Consider the following 20,494-nt stretch of genomic DNA (forward strand, 5'->3'; position numbering starts at 1 on the left):
AAATACTTCAATTAAATCGTTGAATTTCTCAATTTATTTAATTTGGTCACTGAAATTTTAAAATTTCACACTTTGGTACTAACCCGATATTGAGGATGTTACAATTTATGGGTATTATCGTCATTTCATTCAATTCTTTCAGTGACATTACTTCCGATAAATTAGGCTTCAAGTGTTTATTCAAGAATAAGAGTTTATAGGCCTTGTGCTTTCTCTAAGGTTTAAAATTGATTATAAGATATTTTCCAAATAAATTATGAGTTAACATGTGCATCATAAATTTTATCGGGTCAAAATAAAGATTCTCGTGATAATTCCACTATCAGGGTCAATACATACCATTTTTATAACTTAAGAGTATTTGCGTAATTTCTTATGCATGTATATCCGACATTTAACCTTTATTGAAATTAAATCAAAGTTTAAGGATCTTGAATTCAGTTAATTTACTGATTAATCATTGAACTTGAATTTATTTATTATCTAACTTCTAATTCCTTACCCTAGTTATTCATGTCTTATACGGTTTACTACCCTCTTATCGTAAACATACCGGGTTTACCTCAATCAAGGTATCCAAACATATTCTTATATGCATTAACAATTGGGAACATTCTGCATAAAACATACATAAGGTAGTAATTATTACCTTGATTTACGAGCCATATCGATTGTCGATTTAAACTCTATTCGATCACCCTCAAACTTTAATTCCACGTCTCATAATGTCTCGGATACATAGCAAAAAAATTTAAGTTAGAAACTAAACTTAATCAAAAAATCAAATTAGGTCCGAAGATAAAACACTGAAAAATGGATTACCAAATGCGAATTTGGCAAAACGGACTTCTGAATCGGACTCAGAACATCGAAAAACATAAAATATAATTTTTCAAAAATTTTGACTTTTTCGTCAAAGTCAACGGGTTGACTAGGACGAATTGACTCATACGAGTTGACTAGGACGAATTGACTCAGTCTGAGTTAACTCGATCGGGTCAAACAAACCTGGCTCTGACCTGTTCAATATTGTTGGACCGTTTCTAGAAGAGTTATGGGGCATGGACGAGCCCTACGCAGATATGGTTGCGTATGGCGGCGCGTAGCGGCGACGTCGGGCTTGGGGTGGTCAGATGATTACTTCACGAGCAGTTAAACACTGCTATCAAGCCATAATCTACATAAGCATCAGCCAAAATCCATCTAAAATAAAAGAAAGAGGTCGAAACGGTCGTCAGATCGACCGAAATTGATGAGAAAGGCGACATCGATGCTATGGGTTTCCTCACTTCGATTAACTATGCTTGACGACCGATTAAGGTTGTTATCGGAGGACTCTAGTTCAAATGGTAGCGACGTAGCGCGACAATAGCAGCTAGATCGGAGTGAATTGCGGTGGAGAGGCGACGACAAGGGTTGGTGGTAGGGAATTTGGGAAATTAAAATCAATTTTAATTGTTGATGATTTTAATATTTATTGTAACATTCATTCTATTTTTTAAAATATTTTTCAAAATAAAATATTTCCTTAAATTTCTTCGTCATAAATAATATTTCACTAATTTAACAAGTCGGGAAAGAGGGAAAAGATAAATACGTGATGGGTATATCTGTAAATATGTTGTGTTCTTTATTTTTTTTTTTTTTCAAATCAAAACCTTTGCATGTCCACGTATGAGATGCTTTATGAAGATCGACAAACATGAAAGAAACATTCTTTTTTATTGAGACAAAAGAACATCGAAGAAAATGCCAAAAGAAAATAAAATTATGGACGAGGCCCCCGTTGATTCCTACACCACAGACATACATGCGTTTGCTGTCTTTCTTTGTACGTACAATTACGCAACCCTCTCGCGTTTTTGGTTCGTGTGTATATATAAGTAAGATCTGTTAATTTAGTAAATTTTTAAATTTTACGTACTTTTTAGGCAATTAGATGTGTGGATATGGATGATTGAGATTAATAGTAGTAAATGATGATATTTTTACAATAAAAAAAGTAAAATATCCCTAAGTTAAAGGTTTTAATCTCAACCATTAAATTTAGTTAATTCATTCTAAAAAAATACATAAAGCATTAAATCTAGGTAGAACTAAAATAATTTTATATTACGTAACTCTCTCTATATTGTTTACGTATGTGTATTGTTTAAAAAATCGTATTGAAACTTGCCAAATGACAACAATGTGTTTGTGTATATATAGGATTGATATTTAATGTGTTGTTATTACATAAATTTTTTAAAATATCAATGAATTACAATTTATGATCTTATTAATTATATTTCAGGGATATCTATTTGTAGGGTAAATTACATAAATTTATCATTAAACTTGCTTTTCATTTCCATTTTGATCATTAAATTTTAAATATTTTCAATTATGTCCTTCATCTTTTGTTTTTGCTTATGTTTTAGTTATTCTTCCATTAAATAATTAACGGTATTATGACATGACGTACAACACTCAAACGACGTTGTTCTGAAAAGTAGATTTTACACCAAAATGATGTCATTTTGAGTCCCTACAAGACTCCTTTTTTTCTTTTTACTACATTTCCCTATTTTCTTCATTTTTTTTCCACTCCTTTTCTCTTAATTTTCTTGAGTTACAACCACCGGTCGTCATAATAGGTCATCGCGTCACGTTTTCGACATTGGTTGACCAGTCCCAAATTTCTCATCGAACTTGTTTTTTCCCTCAGAAATGAGAATCTAATATCCATTTAACTATAAATTATTCAAAACTCCATAAATCTAGCATTGGATACTTCAATTTCTTATTTTTTAATCTTTGTCGTTCATCGTTAGACGAAGTTCGAACAAATATATGTTGCTCCTTATATCAGGAGGGACATCTCCATCGTTGGGATCTTCAAATGAGGACTTCGATAACCAAAGATACACCAGAGCCAAAGGTGAAGGAGGGGATTTGCGATGACTTCATAACATATGATATTGTGGGCCACGATCGCCAAGATACACCAAAGTCAAAGGTTTGGCTTTTAAAACCAGTTGAAGAAGAACAGAGTGGTTTGGATTTTTAGGTTTTAAAGTTTGGAGAAATGAGTTTATAGAGTTTATAATTGGGATGCGATCCAAGGTTTGTTTCTATTAGAGGTGATGAACTGAGTTGACAATAATACCATTAGAGGTGGTGAACTAAGCTGGTAATGATATTGGTTGACGACAGATCCATTGAAGATGAATAGGACTTCAGAAAAAAAAAAGACATGATGGTTTGGATAGGTGTGGATGGGTATTCGATTGTTGGTTGATTTGGGATGAACAAGGATAAAGTTATCAAATAATAACGGTGATGGACTAACAGGTGGAGAGTCCAATTAAATGGAAAAAAAACATATAAAAAATAAAATATTAGTTATTGCCTACATGGTAGTGATTTTTTTTTTTAAAAAAAGGTTGAAACATCACTGCATAGTTACATAGATAACAATGGAGTGCTAAAAAATTAATCTTTAAAATTGAGTGACTAAATTGAAAAACAAATTAAAATTTAGTGTCCATAATAGGAACGAGAAGAAGTTGAGTGATGATTTGTGTAATTTATCCTTATTTATGAGCCATCCGATGAGGGGGGGTTTCCTTTTATAAATAAGATGTTAAATTGTGGTTATCGAAAATGCATGAATTCCATATATTGATAGGACATCAAATATAAATCCATATATATAAAGTGAAATTATCATTACGAACGATATCGTTTCGTGTAAATCAAACTTTGGTTCATTAGCCAAAAAAAAAATCATAAAAATTTTGAGATTCCGTGTTCAAATTAATTTAATTATAAGTTATTTGTAAATTTATTTTAATTGAAATCTTCTTATGCATATTTCTTATCACAATTTATTTTAATTTAAATAGTTTCTGATTATTAATTAAAAAAATTTGACAAAATTATTAATTATTTCTTGATTATTAACCCGAACATCGTATCCATTGAACATTGATTTGGGACATGATTTTGAATCCTACGTGTTTGGTTTTTTAATGTCAAAAGCATGTTTATGAAATCGATGCTTTTGTATCTGCATGAAAATGAATAATGTCCAAATTCATTGCATGCAATATGTTTAATTTCAAGAAGCACCTATACTTATGTTGTTAATTTCTAATATATTGACAAAACATTGAATGTAAATCACACAATTAACAGTTGACACACACCAACTAGAGGGATGCCGCAAATTACTACCAGTGTTACAAGCTATACGAACTAAATACCCGTGAATCCTTGAACACAAGCAAACACCAAACATGAAACTGCCTGCCCATGAACCTCGTTTAGTCAAAGTCCAAATACAAAATGTAATAAATTGTGATTTAATATTGGTAGACGACACGCGTACATGTCGGCCGCCCTGTCTACATATCAGCCCACCAACCAACCAAAGCCAATTATATCATGAAAACAAAGAGCTCTTGTTCTTTGATTTGCTTCTCCCAACAAAGTTCAGTACTAGCTATGTAGCTAGCTAGCTAGTATTTTTGTATATAAAGATGTTATTGAAAACGAGTTGTTACTCGGTCTGGTTATTTAAACCCCAAGGTGGCGGCTCATTTGTCTTCATTCTTGAGTGTACTTCTTCACCAAAAATGGGGAGGCGAACCGGTTCTTCTTCATCTTCTATCGAGAGCAGCACCTGCTTTAATGGTGTTTCTTCTTCTTATTGTTCCTCGCAGAGGGACCTTAGCACTGATCTCGGGCTTGGTCTTAGTATTTCTTCTACCTCTCCTTCCTACGCAAGGTGTTTTGAGTACTTTAATTTCCTTTATTAATCTGTCTGATTCTGAACAGTTGTTTTTGTGCTAATGAATTGAGTTAATTACCTGCATATGTCAGGGGGCGACCATCTCTGTTAAGGCAGGCGGTGGCGGAAGAAGAAAATGAGTGCAGCAGTTCAACTTTCTTTGTTAAGGTTTACATGGAAGGGATTCCTATTGGACGAAAATTGGACCTGTTGGTTCACGAGAATTACTACGATCTGATAAGGACTCTCGAACTCATGTTCAACACAAACATTATCTGTTAAGTCACGATTTTCTAGGGTTCTTTTTCTCTTTTGGGAAGGATCGATACCCTCTTCGGAATACTGATGTTTGATGACGTGCAGGGGCAGAGCCCGAGGCGGACGGAGGTCAGTACGAGAAATATCATGTGTTAACATATGAAGACAAGGAAGGGGATTGGATGATGGTTGGCGATGTTCCGTGGGAGTAAGTAAATTAAACCTATTTTATCTCCATTTTGCTGAAAATCAATTATATGATGATGGTCTTTTATATTGAACCGGATTTTTGTAATGCAATGTGTAGGATGTTCTTGTCAGCTGTGCGGAGATTGAAGATCACCAAGTGCTGAATTTTGTACATTTTTCTTTTCTGTTGCTGCTTGTTGTGGAGTGAAAACGAATAGGTAGGCAGATAATATATAGGATGGGAAATGTGTAGGATTTTGAATGTACATTTGATTGAAACGAAATGTGTCAGGAGATTGTGATTCAAGATTACCAATTGCACTGTAGAGCTAATGGCTTTGGATTTAATATTAGGATCTATGAAATTAAATAGCTACACAAAACAGCCCGAGGCAAAAAAAAAGGCCTAATTTCTATGATCATAAACACGAGTAACATGGACGAGTATATGCCCAAACTGATTCACGGCTAAATGTAATTACAAGGCCGGAGATGCCGACTGCACTGACTAATCTCAGCATTGGGCATACCTGCTCTTGAGTTTTGAGAAAACGAGGACCTAAGGTAATCTCTCATTCTCCACTTCAATTTCATTCTTTTTTTTTTGTACGAAACTTTCCATCTAGTGTATCATAGTTACATGTTTTCCGAAGTAAACTTTAGGTTGGGTACGTGTCTATCATAAAATTCAAACTTCTTTATATTATTTATCTATTTTATTAACGGTGTTTATCCTGAAATTTTATTTATATCTAGCTCATACAAAAATTTATGTTATATATATATATATATTCACTCTAAAAAATATTTCTGAATTCATTACTGTATTTAACTGTATCCAACAAAACATTACTTAAAAAAATTAAACTTCTTTTCATTTGACCTAACATTCGTTTGTAATTTGATTCTCTTTTCTCTTGATATAAATATATTTCTAAGCTTAAAAGAAAGTAAAAGATTATAAATATTAAAAACCAAATATAGTAGATATGTGTGTGCGCATTTGAAGTGGGGAGGCTAGAGATACTAAGAATACAAAGTTGACATACGAGGAAAAGAAAAGAGAGTAGTGATGATTTATAAATTAATTTGGTTTAATTTATATTTGTGGTTTGTTGTTTCTTTGACATGTATCACATTCATATAAATTTTTTAAAAGATTCGAATATTTTTATAAAAGTTTTAATGTTCAGAACCAAAGAATTTTTTATATTTATAGGTTGGTTTTTGGTGTGAATGTTTCAATATCTGTTATTGAAATTTTGTGAACGTTTTTATAAGAAATAGCTAATTTTATTCAAAATAGGAAATATTTTAATTACAATAAAGATTTACAATCATAATCGTAAATTAAACAAAAAAATTTAGACAATGTCCTATAATCATTGAAACAAAACTAACAATTTAAGATCACATAAGGACCATACAAGGAAAGATTAAAATATAATCAAGAAAATTCGAACAAAGATAGATACAAATAGATCTTATCGTATCGGTAAACGAATCACAAAAGAGATCAAGCTATTGAAAGACCACCGATAAATCGCAAATCAAACTTGAGCGACGTGAAAAGTTATTCAAAAAGGCATAACGAGTATCCAAATCCAACCTGAGAGTTCAAAGCAGGAAAAATCAATAATATATCAGATAAGCGCCATCTTGATCAGTCGTGACGATGTCTAATCAATCCTTAGAAAAAGAAAAATGAAAACAACGGCCAAACGGCAGAAAAACATGCCATAAAACAGAGGAAAATGTGTCATACAAACAAACTTACTGAAAATAAAAAATAAGATAATAAAAAATACCGATGGTCGACATCTAACATTAAAATTAGTGCCGCCATCCATTAATAAAGATAAAAAGGAAAATAGATAAACAACTCACTAATAAGAGAAAACTACTAGAGAAAACTTTTTAAACTGAGGAATCAATTTTGTTAACGTTTTGACTGTTGCTTTTTAATAAAACAAATATAGAATTCACAACCATCAAATTCGGTCCCTAGTAATATTCGGATGAATGGAATGACTTCTAATTGTGGGTTACATATCATATCAAAACCCAAGGCCTAGCACTCTATTGGGCCTATTCTCTTGGTAATACATTAGCCCATGTTCATGGTGCAATTGATGTCAACTTAGGCAAGTAAAATAATAGGTCCGGAAAGCAGTTGGCGGTGTCATTACGAGATCCATTATGGAGAAACAAGATAGCTCTATAAAGGGAAAAGGGGTAAGGGAGGGTTAGACTTTAAAATCCAAAAAGAAAGGTGGTCCTCATCTTGAAGGATTAAGACTAAACTTAATTGCCTTTTATAGATGCTCACTCGTCCTCATCAAAACACCCATTTCTTCAACACATTTTCTAATGCCCCATTTGTCCTTTGGATTTATTGCTTTTACTAAAAAAAAGTTAAATCGCTTTCGTTTTCCCTTACCAAACCCTTGCTTGGAAAAGATTGCACTGCATGCAATCTCCCTTAACCACATGATACTCTTTCAATAGTACAAGGCATTATAACAACAGGCACGGCTACATCTTTAATTAATCTCCCTACTTTAGCTAATGTTTTGCCTTTTTAATTTCTTTTTTGTGCTTGTTATTAGCCTTTATATTATGAAACGTCAAGTGCCAACGACATTAGTTGAGACAAGTAGTTAAGTGACCAAAATAAAAATCCACTAAGAGGTATGTGACTAAACATGTAATTTACTGATAAAATTAAAGCATTAAGAGAATCGGTTGCATTGAAAGGTGCTACTTGCTGCCCACTCCCTTGCTGCTGGCACGTCTTTTTTTGCTTAATTGAATATCAAACGTTCACACATGGAAACCCTAATTACAAGATTTCTTCTCTCTCTCTATATATATATCTCTTAATGCAATAAAGTAAATTACCCATCCTATAGGCAAAGTTAACATAGATTAACGGTTTGAAATGGTGATCTTCTACCAAAAATCTATCTTTTATTTATTTAACTTTTAAAGTTATCTATTTGAATCTATTGAATCGATCAGTGGTTAAAAGAAGTGTTGTTCATCCTTTAAACCATAGGTTTGAACTGCTTTGTTTACAAGATGTGTACGTTGTTAATGACTAAGAAAGATTATGAACATATATTATATTGTAATCTTCCCATTTCACTAAAAAAATTATCTATTTAAAAAAACTTTTAAAGTTATTACTAAAATTATAATTACATGTATATATCATACGCATTTGAATAACTATCATCATAATTAATTATTGCAAAATATGATCAGAATGATAACGAAACCTATATTAGACCGGGTTTACATGTAACAAAATTTAAACCCAAAGTACAAGTAAAAATTAATGTATAATCTTAACATACTTTGACTCGAATATGAAATCTCCAAGCTTTCACAATATTAATTCTACCACTAAATTAAGGTATCATGGAAGAAAATGGAAACACCAAGACTTCGTTCATATGCAAAAATATTCATCTGTGTGTTTATAGTAAGTAGATATGAGACTTGTTTCTAATTAATGTATGTAGCAGATAATATTAAGTAGTGCGACTCACACATGATCCGAGATGATGATTTAATTGCATGACAGATATAAAAAAATAAACCATTTCATGTGTTTGTTTTGTAGACAGTCAAAAGAGATTTGTCCTTTTATATTCATATTTTTCATTATGGTATTTTATCCGACGGAGGAATGTGTGTGAATGAAAAAGCTTGGGACTTTGCAATGATTTGTTTCTTCTTCTTCTTCTTGTCTCCCTCTTCTTTAGAAGACAAAGATGGGCCGAGTAGTATTAGCAAGTGCGATCACATCAAAATTTCAAATTCTCATATAATTTAAGTATTTTCTTTATATGTTCTATCAATAATTTAATTTTGTACCCCTGAAATTTTATAACTTTACACCTACTAAAATTTTAATACAACTTCATAGATTTGCACATTCTTACTTAAAATATTGTCTATTCCTATTAATTAAAAGACACGAATGCTCTTGGAATATACAAAATTCCTTTCAATTAAACCACCAGGAAGCACATCCATCAACAACAATACTTGATTGCCTGTATCGACCGATCGTTTAATCCATAAATCATCCAACAATAACTAATTCTTTTATTAACCTAATTATTAATTTAGATTTTAAATGTACATAATAAATCAAATAATAAATGTATGTGCTTACCGTATAGTAAGTTTACATCTATTGTATTTAAATATTCTTCGAGTCATATTTAACGTTAAAATTAAGAGAAAATTTGATTGATATGATGTTGATGCATTAAAAACCTAATTAAAATATTTCTAAAATGTAACGATGAATTCAAAATCCAAATTATAGTTCCAGGACATCAAACGAAATTAAACCTGGTGATAAATCGAAAATTTGAGATATTGACTATGTGGAATTTAAAACATAGCAGTTCACGACTGTTGGCTTGTTTAATTGAACACATTGACTTGAAGGTGTCATTCACATGGAAAAATCTATATTTTAATTAGATTTGGACTGTTCTCTTTGTGTGAAGCTGGAGACAATCTGATTATTCTTAAATATCTCTCTTTTAAACAAATATTTATATAAATAAGATAGAGAAAGAAAGACTTTGCAGGCTCCAGCTGTGGCTTTCAGTGTATAATGACATATTTCAACCATTGACCAAAATTTTCCACATTTTAAACTGAGATTTTTGTTTATATATAAAAACAAAACACGGTGATCATCAATATATGAGACTTTATATTAAAAAATAAATTTATATTTAAAAAAAAAGTAAATTTATAAAATTTTAAGGGTAATCATCCCCTCAATCTATCACTGCTTGATTGACAACATTGTATGATAAGGTTCCTAAATCCTATTGTGTGTTATATTTAAGGATATAAGTTTTGTAAAATTTGGGGTTAATTCACGGAATGAATGGGAATCACTTGTAATAATTAATAATTATATTTTATTAAAGATGAATACTCGATACATGCATGGGTAAAATACACAAATAGTCCCTTGACTATAGTGTTATTCTTTGTTGAGTTCCCCCGACTATTGAAAGTTACAAAATGATCCATTGACTATAAGGTATTGCTTTGTTGAGTAATCCGACTAATAAAAGTTACAAAATAGTCATCTGACTATTCTTATATTCCAATCTTATCCCTTTTTCGTTAAAAAATTGGCGGTTGTTTGAGTTGGACGTTAACATACTCATCGGGATATGATAAAATTTGATATTAGAGCTGTTTACGTTTTATTTTTTAAATCGAGTCTCTGTTTATATTATGTCGTCGAGCCAATGCTTAAAACATTATATCGTTGAGCCAATGCTTAAAACATTATATCGTCGAGCCAATGTTTGAAAGCAAAAACGATTCTAGTATTAAAATATAATTTTATCATATCTTAATCGACAGGTTAACGTCCAGATCAGACGACTGTCAATTTTTTAACGAAAAAAAAAGACAAGTTTGGAACATATGAATAGTCAGATGATCATTTTGTAACTTTTAATAGTTGGGGGACTCAATAAAACAACACTATATAATTATGAGAACATTTTGTAACTTTTGATAGTCAATGGACTCAACAAAGTAACACCCTATAACTGGGGACCATTTGAGTATTTTACCCTTTACCCATTAACCTTATTGTCATAATTAATTGTGAGCATTAGATGCACCTTTTCCAAATGAAAGAACCACTTTTTCAACGATCAATCAAATCAATGATTTTTTTACCCATTTTTATTAACAACCGTATTATATCCTCTAAAGTTATTATATTATAATATTTATATAAATTACATATTCAATCCCCTTATTCTCGCGATTTTATTTTAATTACTTATTTTTCTTTTAAAATCATATATAACATTATATTTTAGGTACTTGTCGTTAAAACAATTATCACATAATTATTTTTATTTATATTTTAACGGTGAGAAATCAAAACGTAATATTGACAATTTAAAAAAACAATTGAATGAATAAAATCAAACTAATAAATAAATGACTAAACAAGCATAATATTTTTCATTCGACACACAAGTTAACTAAAAGATTATATAAAGAAAGACTGACGCTAAACTTTAATGTATTAAATTAACTTTAGAAAAGTTCTAAAAACATTTGTTGATATTCATTGCAACATTGTGGAAAAAATAGTAACATAAATAATAAGGTCTAGCTTTGAATTTTAATTTCAACCAATAACAATTTGGAAGCACCTTTCGTATGATAGCATGGTTGAAAATTTATCAAAAATTAAATAACTTTGAAATGAAAGCAAATTAAATATTCAACCTAATAGCAATGTTCAATTAAAAAACAATTTCCAAGATTAAACATGTAATTAATTATAAAAATTAAAAAAATACTTGAGAAATTAAACACGTTTATTGTAATGAATAAAAAAAACCTTTAACCACCCATTTTAAAAAGAGAAAATAACCTCAGTGACCGAAAATGCCTTATAATATACGATTTTGACCAATTCTTTTCGATTTACCAAAATGATCAACAAAATCGCAATACGATCTCTAAATCGCAACGCGATCTCCAGTATCGCAAATCAGTTTCCAGATTCGCAACGCGATTTTGACTATCGCATTGCGATTTTCAAATTCGCGTTGCGATTTGATTTTAAAAAATCGCAATGCGAATATGTAAATCGCAACGCAATTCTGACTATCGCAACGCAATTCTGACTATCGCAACGCGATTCTGACTATCGCAACGCGATAATACATAATCGCAACGCGATAATACAAAATCGCAATGCGATTTTCCAAATTGACGTTAGGCCAAATTCGTTGCGATAGTCGAAGTTCGCGTTGCGATTTTTCAAATTCGAACGACTGATGGTATTGCATTTGTTTCTTAAGAATTTTTTCTAAAAAAATAGTATCCACGCGGACGTGTCGAAGACACGTATTACCACGACCACGACCACGACCCCGAGACGGGACGGGACGGCGGCGGCGGCGGTGCGCGAGAGTCCCCCTTGTTCTCTTCCACTCAACAAGAAAGTAGGAAATCCAAACCTTAAATACCCATTCCCAATAGTATTTCCAATACTATGTGGGATTGAGCATTGCAAACACTTGGGAATCTTTTACACTATCGCAACACATTCTTTATTGTTTCAAACTAAGATCTTACAAATGACTTGGGAATCTTTTACACTATCGCAACACATTCTTTATTGTTTCAAACTCCACGTGAATTTGGAATAGTTAAAATGTAAACTTATTTTGGATTTTTCACTATCGCAACAACACGTTTTTCAAACTCTCGCAACACATTTTAACTATCGCAACACATTTTTCAAAATCGCGTTGCGAATCTGGATATTCGCGTTGCGAATTTGGAAACTGAGTTGAAAAATTAGAGTTCGCGTTGCGATTTTGTTGGTCATTTTGACAAATCCAAAAAAAATTAATTAAAATCATATATTATAAGGCATTTTCAATTACTGAGGTTATTTTCTCTTTTAAAAAATATATAACTATCAGAATTATTGGAGTCCATTGTCATCTTTATTGCATAATATTGATATATTTTTAGTAAGTCAATTATATTGATTTGTACATGTTATTAGAATTTGTCAACCATAATTTTTTTACTATTTATCAAGATTATTATATTTTACCCTGGATCTTATGTTTGTATTCAAAAATAAATTTTAAAAATGATGAAAAATATTACAATTTATTAACTATTATGATTAGTAAAATTTTATTTTTTTATACAATATCTAAATTAATCATAATATTAATAAATATGTATTGTAATCACCATTTTTCTCTCATAACCCAAACTAAGACCCAATCCAAACAATACCCAAACCCATTTACAAACAGGCCTCAAGCCCAGTCCGAGACCCAACTAGAAAATAAAATCCAAAACCTAACTAAGCCTAAAACCCGGGCCCCAAGCCAAGACCCAACCCGAGTCTAACCCTAGCCTTAGGTGGTCGTTCAATCCCCCAATCAACTATTGTCGTTCTCTGCCCCCAGGCAAAGGGGTTGCCATTCCAACACGTATGCCAAGCTTCACTCAACTTCTGCAACAAACAACAGAGAATAAACAAAACATAATCATTTTTTATTTTCTCTGTAAACGGGTATAAAATCCAAACGTATACACAGTAAATCGGGGGTGATTCTAAAAAAAAACACTATATAACTTCTTTTCTAAGCAATACAAAGAATACAAAAAAGTTTTTTTTTCTTTTGAGCAATACCAATCTATTTCATTTTCCACCTTTTTTACTTCATTAAAAAAAACCCACCAAACAAGCATTTTTATTTCAAAAATAATAAACCAAATAGAGTAATGAAACTATTTTAACAGCAACCAAAACAAGAAATGAGAGTACTTACATTCGGTCGGAGCCTCACTGGCGATCGGGGTCTTCTTCGACCAATTTGAACGGTGAGGGGGAACGCCTTGAGGAAGGGAGCAACATACTAAAAAAATCGGGTTGATCCAACGGCGGAGAAGGGAGATCGGAGCACAGGAAAGCCGAGGGGTCTTGGCCATTTTCACGATGTTGGAGGTCGTTTCGTGCAAAACCGAGCTTATATCTGTGACAACGAGCCTCAGACGAGTCTCCCGGTAAATTTTGGTGGCCAACGGCCTTCGGCGGTAGCGCGACGACCAGCAGCGGCCCGGACGGCGACGCGATATCTGGGATCCAAGCTTATCTCTCTAAAAAAAATTAAATAAATGAAATAAATATAAAAAAGGAAAAAGTTTTCTTTTATAAAATATTTTTGGGAAAATTGCTCTTAAGTCCCCCAATGATTCGCATATTTTATAAAATGGTCACTAGAAGGGACCTTTTTCATAATTTACCCATTTCAGTTTGTGCTTTGTAATTTTTGAAAAATTGATGTTTAGTCCCTATTATTTTAGCGTATTTTGCATTCTTGTCTTGTAGGGTTTAAAATTATAATTTTCCCTTTTCTTGTATGCCTTTTATAGTTTTTGGTAAATTCGTTCTTTAGTCCCTGTAGTTTTGTGTGTTTTTACATTTTAGTCCCTAAACCACTTTTTATTTTATTCCGATTTCACCTTTAAATTTTGATTTGTTTTAATTTAGCCCCTATTGTATGTCTAATTTATTTGTTTTGAGCTTGGTAATTCGATATTCATGCAATTAGGTCCTTATATTTATAGTTCTTAGATTAGGTTAATATTCGAATCAGACTTAGAAATTAGGACAACACTATAGTTATTAATTAGGGAGTAATTCGAGCCGAGTTTTCGCATAAGTTTCCTGATTACTCGAATCGACTACTCGATACCAATATAAAAAAAACTTTAGGCTTAGTCCATTTTTGATAGGTTAATTTAGATAATAATTATGTTTTTTGGTTTATTAATTAGTCCTCAACTTTAGAAATTATCGATTTAGGTCCTTAAACTTTTAGTCTCTTAGAGCCCGATATTTTAGTCATTTGACCTTTTAGTCTCCAAACATAATCAAATAAGTTAAATAGAGCATCCACTTTTAGCTAGATTTCAATATAATCATTTTAATTTAGGGAATAATTCGAGTCGGCCCTCACGTAAATGCTCGAGGGACCATCTCGGTTATTTGATTCAATAATTGGTTTAATAATCAAATATGGTTAATATTAGAACCTACACTTCTAGATTTGTGCCTTTAGGTTCTTTAACTTTCATAATTTGACATTTTAGGATAGAAAAAGCCTTAATTTGCCCTTACCTTAATTATGATGAATAAAAATTTGTTTGATTGCATTTCATTTTTAAATCTAAGGCAATGTTTATTTATTAGGGAATTAATGATATATCTCCTGTAAGTATGCTCAAGAGGTGTCTGCTGGTAATTCCTTAAATAGGTCGACATCCTTTTCAGAATCGCATCATGATTTCCAAAATATCGAGGCAATATTTGGTTATCAAGCACAATAGTTGATCTTCGGTGTTTATGCTAGGGGCGAATGCTATCGGCTTTAATAAACGAATACCCTCTTCAACATTGCATCCGTAATGATTTTTAAATTAACATTCGAACTTTCTGATTTTAAATATAGGGTAATCAGCTATGAACCAAATTTTTGGGCGCTTGTGGAGGTGCTAATCCTTCTCCACGCGTAACCGACTCCTGAACCTGATTTCTGGATTTTCGCATACCTTAAAACTCAGTATTTTGATAAAAATAAAATATTTTATTAAAATCATCCGTTTTTATGGTGTCCCAATCACACCTTAAATGATTGGTGACGACTCCTCACATTTCGAAACTCTTTTCAAAAGAAAAACCCCCAAGTCGTTATCAGTATTTCCTCGTCGTACAAAAAACGATGTCGACATGTATATAAAAGGCTATTACATGTTTTAACATATTTAACTTTATAAATTTTAAAATATTATGATACTATTAATCAACTAAAATAAGACTCGTTTATTTAATAATAAAATATTAATTACTATAAATAATATCTTAGCTAAAATTAAAAATAATTTATGATACTCTTCTGACTAAAACCTATATTAATATCACTACCAACTCTACACGTGTTAAATGATCCTCGAGTTTTCTTTTGATCAAAAGAAAGTATTAGATACGTGAAATAGACTAATTATGTTTTAACTTTCTGAATTTCTTAAATTTAAAACTTTTAATTTAACTCATTTAAAGTTTTATTTTTTTGCAATTTCATATAATCTCGGACAACGGGGATGCCGACGCGCCTCGCCCCCCAAAAATATATATTTATTAGGATAAATTACATATTTAGTCACTCAATTATTCGAATACTATTATTTTTAATCACCTGTTATAATTATGCACAAGAAGAAGAATAATTTCGAAATAATTCTATTATATCATGTCAGAAATATTCTTATCTTAAAGAGACAAAATTTTAATACCTAAGAAAATAATGAGAATGACATTCTAAAAAAAATATTGTAAGAAATATTTAATTAATCCCTAATGAAATGTTCTTAAACCAAATGCAAGTATATAATTCTGATAAAGACTAATTTCTTTTATAATAATCTTTTCTATAAATGAAATGTGGAATACTCTTAAATGTAATTATTTCTCTAGACATAGAAAAAAATCCACTAATCACCATAGGATTATAATATTAAAAAAATAAAATATAATAAAAAGGATTTAATATAAAAATATTTAAAATCATTATAAATATATATATTAAAATTTATATAATACGTGATTCACAAGTCTGTGGTTTAGGTAATGCCCACCAGATAGACCCCTTGTATTTATTTAATTTTAATCCCTAAAATAACCACCGTCAGATTCAGTCGGGCGTCAACTGCCTTGACCTCACCACGACGCTCTTCCCACGTGGCCTAATCCTCTCTTCCAAATTAACAGCAGTAGAAATGAAAAATAATAATTAAAAAATATCCCATAATCCACACCACGTTATCTTTAACGCCGTTCCGTCTCCTCCCGTCCTTTTCTCCCCACCGTTTCACTCCTCGCTCCGTGCTACCTCACCCAGAACTTGCCACGTATCCTTATGCATCAACTGCTACGTCATATCCCCCGCGAGAAAAACGGCTGGTCTTCGCTTACCTTTCTCTCTATAATATCTCTTTTAAAATAAGTTTTTTCTTTCTTTCTGGGCCACCCTTAAAAGCTAACCCCATTGCTCATTTTTGGAATTATTATTACTTAATTATATATATCTTCTACTGACTGTAAATACTTCTTTTCTTGTTGAGAGCTTGAAAAAGCTATATAACTACTCTTCTTCTTCTTTTCTTTCTCCTTTCTTTTAGTATTTCCCCCCTTAATTTTCTGGTTTAGTCATGGAGAAGCAGCACCGTCGAGAACTGACGTTCTTGCACTCCGGTGACTTCCTCCGACAGAATTCTGGTGTGCCCGATCGTACCCTTGATGATTCTAGCGATCACGTTAAACCACACATCAAGGAAATGAGTTTCTTTTCTACTCAATATCAATCGCATGATCATCATCAAGAGAGCAAGACTGATGATGATAATAATAATAATGGATCGTCTTCGTTTGTTGATTCGGTTGCAAACGTAAGGTTTTGGATCATTATCCCAACTTTTTTTCTTCATTTTCTTCATGTATTCATTTAACCTATCTGGTGATAATATATATATGATACTAGTTGGAATTATTATGAAAATTTAGGATCACTCATCATTGACTTAATATTATGCTGTTTCAGATTGAATTAAACCTTCTTAGTTCAAGCCCAGGAGTTTCAAGATCAACAAATGAAGAGAAACCTGTTAACAGCAACGCTGAAGTAAGTTTTCTAAAGATTTTTTTAATTCTTAACATGGAGCTATTTTCTGGTTGTTTGTTTTCTGATTTTAAACTGGTTGAGAAAATTTGGGGGTTTTCTTCAGGAGGGTGCTCTTAAAATCGAGTTAGAAACGTTGAACGAAGAGAACCGGAGATTAAGAAGCACTTTGGATCAGATTACCAAAAACTACAATGAACTACAAGGTCAACTATGCATGGCGCTGCAAAAACAGGCACACCAAAATCAAGGAGAACAGGTTCGATTTATGTTTAAACACAACATATTTGATTACACCATAGTCATCCATCATCAGTTTCCCGGGCTCTGATTCATGGGTTTCTTTTAACACATAAAAGAAATTGGTTCACGTGCTTTAATTGAATTGGAATCTTTTATTCAATATTTTATTGGTAATATATCTTTTCTAATCTCAGTTTCAACCTTTCTTAATATTATTATTATGCAATGCGACATTGGAGTTTGGAAACCCTCCTAGGCTGTAAATTAAAGTGAAAAATTTCATTAAGTTCATAAACAAATCGATGCCCCAATTTATATGATTCAGCATGTGCCGCCAGTTGTCCTATTAAACGATATAGAGTAAAAGACTACGATAGAATAGGCGGCGTTAGCTCAACCTCTTTTGCCTATTTTACCGTATTTTCCGGCCACTCGTGTGCAAAGATAATTTATCTGTGTACTTTCATTTCTGATATTTAGATTATATCATAAATATATTTTTGTTGTTTGATATTCATGGTGGTGATTGGTTAATGCTAATCAAAACAGTTGGTTTTCGAGCAGAAGGATGCAGTAAATGGGATGTCGAGTACCATAATGTCAGTCCAACAATTCATGGACCCACGGCCATCGACTGCATTAGATGTCAACGAACCTTCCGTATCCGACGACAAGACAGCATCACAAGAAAACACCATGGAAGTCGTATCGAATGAACGTGACCATCGGATGGGTCAAAATATGCCGGGAAAGCACGTTTCGATCGACGATGGTGGTACCGATCAATCATCTCAAAGCTGGGGGTCACACAAGAGTCCAAAGCTAGATCAGTCTAAGAGTGAAGACCAAGGCTCTGAAGTTCCTTTTAGGAAGGCTAGGGTGTCTGTTAGAGCAAGATCAGAAGCTCCCTTGGTAAGTAATACAACTAATGTAGCACAATTCGTATTAGATATTTATCCGTATCCCGACAGATAGAGAATTTTATGCTAGGGAGTACGAAGTTAATAAATTACAGTATTATAAATTTTCCATCCATGGATACTCACGTTCTATATTTCTTGGTTCAGATAACTGATGGATGCCAATGGAGGAAATACGGTCAAAAGATGGCAAAGGGGAACCCTTGTCCTCGAGCCTACTACCGTTGCACCATGGCCGTTGGCTGCCCGGTCCGTAAGCAGGTGCAAAGAAGTGCGGATGATAAAAGCGTTCTCATAACAACATACGAAGGGAACCACAATCACCCTCTTCCACCTGCAGCCACAGCTATGGCTAACACAACGTCTGCCGCAGCAGCCATGTTGCTATCGGGTTCAACCAAAAGCAAGGATGGCCTACCAAGTTCTGCCTACTTCCCTTCCTTACCTTACGCATCGTCGATGGCCACCCTCTCGGCCTCCGCCCCGTTTCCAACCATAACCCTTGACTTAACTCAGGGCCCCAATGCCGTCCCATTCTTACGTCCACCGCCTTCCACAGCTTCGTTTCCTTTACCTTTGTACGGTTATCCGCAGATTTTAGGGAACCCTATGTTCGCTCCTCCCAAGGTACCTCCATCACCGATAATGCAGTTAGGGCAACGTCCAGCTTCCATGGTCGAAGCAGTCACCGCAGCCATCGCCTCGGATCCGAACTTTACCGCAGCATTAGCAGCAGCGATTTCGACGATCATGGGAGCGCCACCGAGAAACAACGGAAACAGTAACGTCAACAACGATGAAAACAACAATTCCTCCAATGGGGTGCCAGTGCCTGCCCTTCCAGCACCAGGATCACCGCAAGCTCAACAATCATGTACCACTTTTTCCACCAAGGCATGCGGTAACAAGCCTGGCTGATTAATTTAAACTTAGGGTCTTGCTTGCCATGCTCAGGATAATGGATATTTTTAATTAGGCCGTTGGAGAGGAAGGAGCTCCCCCCCCCTAACACAACGTGCATCTCTTTTATGATCGTATAGAAGAATTTTAATACAAACAGTCTATTGATAGTTGGTGAGTGGTTCAATCGGCCTTGCAGTTTCAATATTTTCCCATGCTTTTAACCTTAAGAAAATGTTTCAGATACTTATATATAAAATATATATAAAATATATATATATATATATGTTGTCACATGCAGTTTAAGCATAGCGAAAGCTTAGAGTGGGGTGTAAGAATGAATTGGTGGACAAACATTTCAAGTATTTGTTTGTGTTGGGGATTATTTTTATTTTTTACATTAATTAAATAATTTTTAAGCTATGAAGAGATTACATGTACAGTGTAAGTATTTTTGCAGAATTATATGTGGCAAGTAATGCTAATTAATTAGGTTCCTTTTATTAAAAAAATAATTAGATTCATGTGCTCGTTATTTGTATGTAGCTACAAGTTTGAAGTTCGGTCCAAAAAGAGAAAATGCTTAATTGATATGTACAATTTTGGCTTAATTTGCTAAACCTTTTCCCTGAACATGGAGATGAGTATAAATTTTATAGGTGATGTGACGGAGATGATAAATATTAGGTAGATGGTGGTGTACAAATTAATATATATTTTTTATTAGTTTTATTATCACTCGTCTCACTTCAAAATTTTATTTAGTTATTATATAAAGATTTTATTTTTTTTGAATTTTTTTAAATTTATTTTTAAGTTATATTAGTTTATCAAATAAAAAATGGTGATAATTTATTATTTTTTAAAATGATGATAGTTAAAATGATGTCATACATATGATGGGAGTTTGAAGGAGATGTATA

At 32.7% G+C, this 20,494-nt stretch overlaps 1 protein-coding gene across 4 annotated transcripts; it reads left to right on the forward strand.

Annotated features, from left to right (window-relative positions):
* The first annotated feature begins 16,905 nt into the window (after positions 1-16,905).
* Positions 16,906-20,041, forward strand: LOC120188571 (probable WRKY transcription factor 47). 4 transcript variants are annotated; one of them, XM_039191961.1, is made up of 6 exons: positions 16,907-17,278; positions 17,431-17,511; positions 17,615-17,767; positions 18,316-18,455; positions 18,507-18,663; positions 18,819-20,041. In XM_039191961.1, the coding sequence occupies exons 1-6, from the start codon at positions 17,042-17,044 to the stop codon at positions 19,587-19,589; spliced, it is 1,539 nt and encodes a 512-aa protein (XP_039047892.1). In that variant the 5' UTR covers positions 16,907-17,041; the 3' UTR covers positions 19,590-20,041. The 4 variants fall into 4 exon arrangements, with proteins under 4 accessions (XP_039047891.1, XP_039047892.1, XP_039047890.1 ...); XM_039191960.1 differs by having other exon boundaries at positions 16,906-17,278; positions 18,319-18,663; XM_039191959.1 differs by having other exon boundaries at positions 18,316-18,663.
* Positions 20,042-20,494: the final 453 nt, after the last annotated feature.

This window comes from Hibiscus syriacus, unplaced genomic scaffold, assembly GCF_006381635.1.
Source record: "Hibiscus syriacus cultivar Baekdansim isolate YM2019G1 unplaced genomic scaffold, ASM638163v2 tig00116951_pilon, whole genome shotgun sequence".
Classification (NCBI taxonomy): domain Eukaryota; kingdom Viridiplantae; phylum Streptophyta; class Magnoliopsida; order Malvales; family Malvaceae; genus Hibiscus; species Hibiscus syriacus.

What these genes read in the sequence shown, in the direction of transcription:
- LOC120188571 (XM_039191959.1), top strand. Translation starts at nt 17,042, where the DNA reads ATGGAGAAGCAGCACCGTCGAGAACTGACGTTCTTGCACTCCGGTGAC. An exon ending in ACCAAAATCAAGGAGAACAG is followed by an intron (nt 17,768 to 18,315) that starts GTTCGATTTATG and finishes GTTTTCGAGCAG; the next exon opens with AAGGATGCAGTAAATGGGAT. An exon ending in CAAGATCAGAAGCTCCCTTG is followed by an intron (nt 18,664 to 18,818) that starts GTAAGTAATACA and finishes TTCTTGGTTCAG; the next exon opens with ATAACTGATGGATGCCAATG.